Source organism: Ictalurus furcatus, chromosome 6 (genome assembly GCF_023375685.1).
Source record: "Ictalurus furcatus strain D&B chromosome 6, Billie_1.0, whole genome shotgun sequence".
Taxonomy (NCBI): domain Eukaryota; kingdom Metazoa; phylum Chordata; class Actinopteri; order Siluriformes; family Ictaluridae; genus Ictalurus; species Ictalurus furcatus.
In genome coordinates, this window is record NC_071260.1 from 33388931 (window position 1) to 33394930 (window position 6000).

The 6000-nt window shown below is 37.3% G+C and overlaps 1 protein-coding gene across 1 annotated transcript; it reads left to right on the forward strand.

The window, feature by feature from the left end:
- The first annotated feature begins 1695 nt into the window (after positions 1–1695).
- LOC128609260 (E3 ubiquitin-protein ligase TRIM35-like) lies at positions 1696–5745 on the forward strand. The gene is made up of 6 exons (XM_053627767.1): positions 1696–2885; positions 3276–3371; positions 3464–3694; positions 3823–3845; positions 3932–4050; positions 4526–5745. Exons 1-6 carry the CDS (start codon positions 2487–2489, stop codon positions 5068–5070), a joined length of 1413 nt encoding a protein of 470 aa, XP_053483742.1. The 5' UTR covers positions 1696–2486; the 3' UTR covers positions 5071–5745.
- The last annotated feature ends 255 nt before the right edge of the window (positions 5746–6000 follow it).

Below are 6000 nucleotides of genomic sequence, written 5' to 3' on the forward strand. Positions count from 1 at the left end.
CCTCCTGTGTCAGTAGCCTCTGACTTTTTATCCACCAGGGCCTGTAATGACTTTGCCTCTTTCTTTACTGACAAAATAAAAAAAAAATAGACAAGCAATCAGTGTTTCCATGTCAGGTACAGGATTTTCACTGCCTCTGTGTCCATCTATAAACAACTCAATTAGCATGACACAATTTCATCCTATCACTCATGAAAACTTGGGGGACATTATGCAACACCTGAAATCCTCCTCCTGCTGCCTTGATATTCTGCCAACAGCCTTTTTCAAAAAGGTTTCTAATTGCATGGCCTCAGAACTATTAGAAATTGTCAACAAATCTCTTCTCTCAGGTTTCTTCCCACAGGCCCTGAAAACTGCTGTCATCAAGCCACTCTTAAAAAAGAATAATCTAGACACGTCACTAATGAGTAATTATAGACCCATATCAAACCTCCCGTTCTTAAGTAAAATGATTTTTTTTCAAAAGCTGAACAATTACTTGGCACTAAACAACTGTTTTGATGTCTTCCAGTCATTCTTCCAACCTAATCACAGCACTGAGACTGCTCTTGTTAAAGTCTTCAATAACATCCATTTAAACATAGACAACGGCAGAATTTTAGTCTTAGTATTATTGGATCTCAGTGCTGCATTCGACACGGTCGACCACAATATATTACTAGACCGACTAAAAAATTGGGTGGGACTTTCTGGCACTGTACTAAACTGGTTTGAATCTTACTTAAGACACAGGGACTACTTCGTGTCTATAGGCAAGTACACATCTGACATTACAAAAATGACCTGCGGAGTTCCCCAAGGCTCCATTTTGGGGCCTCTCTTGTTTAATGTCTACATGCTTCCACTGGCTCAGATTATGAGATACAACAAAATCTGTTAGCACAGTTATGCAGATGACACACAGATTTACATAACCATTTCGCCAGGGAAATATGATCCCATACAGGCTCTGAGGAACTGCATTGAACAAATTAATGATTGGATGTGCCAAAATTTTCTCCAATTAAACAAAGAGAAAACTGAAGTTATTGTTTTTGGAGCTAAGAAGAAGCGATTAGAGGTCAGCACATGCTGCTGCTCGGGTCCTCACGAAGACTAAAAAGGTAGATCATATAACTCCAGTCCTGAGGTCGTTGCACTGGCTTCCTGTCTGTCAAAGAATTGATTTTAAAATACTGCTGTTGGTTTATAAAGCACTGAATGGTTTGGGTCCAATATATATTTCTGATCTACTGGTACATTATGAACCATCCAGACCTCTGAGGTCGTCTGGAACAGGTCTGCTTTCTGTTCCCAGAGTCAAAACTAAACGTGGAGAAGCAGCATTTAGTTTTTATGCTCCACATATCTGGAACAAACTCCCAGAAAACTGCAGATCTGCCAAAACTCTCAGTTCTATTAAATCAAGACTGAAGGCTTTTCTTATTGCTGCTGCTTTTAATTAAATCATCAAGGTATTTTAATTCATATCTTATGCTGCACTGTAACCTTTTTAATCTGTTTTAACCTGTTTTAATCTGTTTTTAATTTTTTGTTTTTATTTCTATTTTTATTACTTTTTTTATTTTTTTTTTTTTCTCAGTTCTATTAAATCAAGACTGAAGGCTTTTCTTTTTGCTGCTGCTTTTAATTAAATCAAGGTATTTTAATTCATATTTATGCTGCACTGTAACCGTTTTAATCTGTTGTTAATTTTTTTGTTTTTATTTTTATTACTTTTTTATTTATTTTTATATATTTTCTATGAACTCTTTTTAATGTCTTTTCTTTTTAAATGTTGCTTTGTGATGCATTTATGTTTTATGTAAAGCACTTTGAATTACCATGTTGTTGAAAATGTGCTATAGAAATAAATTTGTCTTGCCTTTCAGTGAACATTGTAAAGCTCTTGTATTTCACTTAAGTTTAAGATTAGAATTTTTTTCACATTCAAACAGAGATGGGTTTCATATACTTAAAAATAACTCATATTGTGTTACACTACATTAAAGTTATTTTAATTATTATTTTTGTTACACAAAGGCATAAAAGATGTAGGGGGAGGCAACAATTCACATGTCCTGTTTTGAAGAATGGGGCCCGATAAATTTTTATTCTCAGTCCAGAAGACAAGTGCTGTTAATGAACTCGTAGTCAGAATTTAAACAGAAGTGATCTTTATCTGCTGTTTCTGCTGTCAGTGATGAGTAGAACAGGTCATATCCTGTCTCTCTAAAACTCCTCCCATTAAGGAAGTGCAGAGTCCGAGAGGACTGCAGTCCTTTTGCAGTGTTCTGCTCTGGTGAGTTTAGTTTTATTCTCGGTTTATGGAGAATTCTGAGTCTCATTTTCAGCTCTGTGAAAGGAAGTGATTACTAACTGGACCTGCAAAGTCGTATATTAACTTTAAACAAACCTGAAATCAGGGTGTGATTACTTTTGATCAAAGTGAAAGTGAATCTGGACATTCGGACTGGAGAGAACAACAACAGCAGCAGAATAAAATGGCTTCTAAGTTTTCAGAGGAGGATTTCTCTTGTCCTGTGTGCTGTGAAATCTTCATGGATCCTGTTCTCCTGCGCTGCAGTCACAGTGTGTGTAAAGTGTGTTTGCAGAAGTTCTGGGAGACCAAAGGATCCAGAGAATGTCCTGTTTGTAGGAGGAAGTCGTCTATGGGAGAACCTCCCACATGTTTGGCCTTAAAGAACCTGTGTGAGACTTTCTTACAGGAGAGAAGTCAGAGATCTTCATCAGCGTCTGAAACAGTCTGCAGTCTGCACAGTGAGAAACTCAAACTCTTCTGTCTGGATGATCAACAGCCGGTGTGTGTGGTGTGTCGGGATTCAAAAATACACACCAACCATAAATTCTCTCCCATTGATGAGGCATTAACAGACTGTAAGGTAAATAAAATGTTCCTGTAAAAGGTACATGTAAAAAAGAGTTTATTCTACATATCAATATCTACAGGTTCAATATAAACACAGTGTAATAATTAAATAATAAATCATAATTGCCTTGTGATAAATTTAGTAACATAATAACAAATGTGAGTCTGCTATTCCATCATCTTCAGATTTTCAGCATCTGAAGTGTCTCCTGTATAAACAGGAGCAGATCTTCCATGTTAGACTAAAGCAGTGTACACCAATAAACCCACATCCTATAAGTCTACACTTTTCATTGCTTCTTCTGTACTTGGTGCATTTGAAAAGCTCTAATGAGTGCTTGTAAGAGAGAATACAGCTATTACTAAACACAGAGTCTCCATGCAGTGTGTTGATTTGTTTCAGGAGGAGCTGAAAACTGCTCTGAAGCCCCTACAGGACAAACTGAAGATCTTTAAAGACTGTAAACTGAACTGGAGTCAGACTGCAGAACATATAAAGGTTAGAATCAATAAGATGGTTTTGATATTAGAATGATATTTTGCATCACTGCATAATCAGTTCTATTTCATTTGATTTCCTCTTCACTGCAGATTCAGGCCCAACACACAGAGCGGCAGATTAAGGAGGAGTTTGAGAAGCTTCACCAGCTTCTACGAGATGAAGAGGCAGCCAGGATAGCTGCACTGAGAGAGGAAGAGGAGCAGAAGAGTCAGATGATGAAGGAGAAGATTGAGAAGCTGAGCAGAGACATATCATCTCTTTCAGACACAATCAGAGGCGTAGAAGAGGAGATGAGAGCTGAAGACGTCTCGTTCTTACAAGTGAGGATCATTTAGTCAGTATTTATACTGTGAGAAAGTAAAACTTCTTTCCATCATCAGAAACGTCACATTTCAGTGGTGTAAAAATGTCAATCAGATCCACTGATATTTGCTTTGTTGTTTTACAGAACTACAAGGCCACAGTGAGAAGGTGAGTGATGTGCTTCCTGTCTCTCTCGGTCTCTGGGTTTCTGACTCCAAACCCACAGCAGCACTGACTCCTGAATGTTTTTGCAGAGCTCAGTGCACACTGCAGCATCCAGAGGAGCTTTCAGGACCACTGATCCATGTGGCAAAACATCTGGACAACCTGAAGTTCAGAGTCTGGGAGAAGATTCAGGATGCTGTCCAATACAGTAAGAATCTCTGTCTTTCTCTTTCTCTCTCTGTGCTTTTGTTAGTAACACTAAAGTGGTTTTTATAGTGATGTTGTATTTTTGTATTTGTTTTGGAATTATTATTATTATTATTATTATTATTATTATTATTATTATTATTATTATTACAACACACATATTTGGTCACCTTTTGAACTGATGTAAGGGAACTTTTATTTTGAAAGGCTTCTGATGCGTCAGACTATTCAGTGGTTGAAGCGCGAGTGTAAAAATGGATCATTGCAGCGGCTTACAAAAGTTTTAGATTTACAATTCTTATAAAGATTGTTTACATTTGTAATTTAAATACACCCGGTTATATATGTTTATTCATTAATATTGTAATTACAGTTATCATTTCTTTGGTTTAGGCTAATGTTAGCTAGTTCCATGCTAAAGTAATGTTTAAGTTAGTTTAGCTCCATCGTGTGTGTGTGTGTGTGTGTGTTTTCAGCACCTGTAACGCTGGACCCCAACACTGCTCATCCTAACCTCATTGTATCTGATGATCTGACCAGTGTGAGACTCAGTGAGCAGGAACAGGAGCTTCCTGATAATCCAGAGAGATTTGATGATTATTTGTGTATCCTGGGCTCTGAGGTCTTTAACTCAGGGACACACTGCTGGGATGTTGAAGTAGGAGACTGTACATGGTGGGATGTGGGTGTGATGACAGAATCTGCTCAGAGGAAGGGAAACATATTCTCCAGAAGTGGAATCTGGTGTGTGGGGTATACTGATGGTAAATATGGAACACGTTCTACACCACAGCCAGACACTCTCCTCTCAGTAACACAGAAGTTCCAGAGGATCAGAGTGCAGCTGGACTGGAACAGAGGAAAGCTGTCGTTCTCTGAACCTCTCACTAACACACACATACACACTTTCACACACACATTTACTGATAAATTACTGCCATTTATATGGTTTGCTTGTAATAAATCTCCTGTAAAGATCCTCCCCCTTCAGTGCTCTGTAAGAGTAAATCAGATCAGTTAGAGCTGATATTGTTTTATTCCAATTCATTAATGAAATATTGCTGATGAAAAGATTCATGTTCTTCGTGAAAGTCTGTTTTTACTGAAGCACTGAACACTTAATTGTGGAATTTATTTTGAAGTGTGGAACGACACAAGACGATTAACAGGAAGTAAGCGCAGAAACAATGTCTTTATTAATAAACCAAGCAAACAAAACACAGGGAACGCGGTCTATACTGAACTAGACTAGCTAGATTAAACATGGGACTAGAGTCTAGGCATTACACGAAAACAGGACATGGAAATAAGACCGCTAGCATGCTACACGCATTCGCTACTACATTCAAACATAGAGATCCAATACTGCGCGATGTGCACCGCAACACAAGGGGTTTAAATAACCAACATAATTAAACTAAATCACCGACACCTGGAGTAAATCAACCAACGCTTGCACACAGGGAGAATCAAAACAAACGAACCGCGCGTGTCCATATACAAGAGTCTCGTGCACGCGCGCCCTCTGCCGGCGGTAGCGTAACAAAGTGTTCTATTATTATTTCGACTCACCTTATCAGTTACATCAAAATAATGTGAAAAAAAATAATAAGATAATATCTCGGATATTAATATAGTTTGAAATTCCAAGTTATTAATTGAAATATTTTAAGTGAAAATAACGACCTACTGTGTTGAAATAATAAATTATTAAATAAAAATAACGTGATAAATTTCAAATAACTCCATAGTACATGATACTTATGTAAATGTGCTTTTTTTTGTTTTTTTATTTTTAATAAATTTGCAAAGATTTCAAACAAACTTCTTTCATGTTGTCATTATGGGGTATTGTTTGTAGAATTTTGAGGAAAATAATTAATTTAAGCGCTGTGAATATTTTCCGGATGCACTGTACTCACAGGTACCATGGATCGACATACATACACAT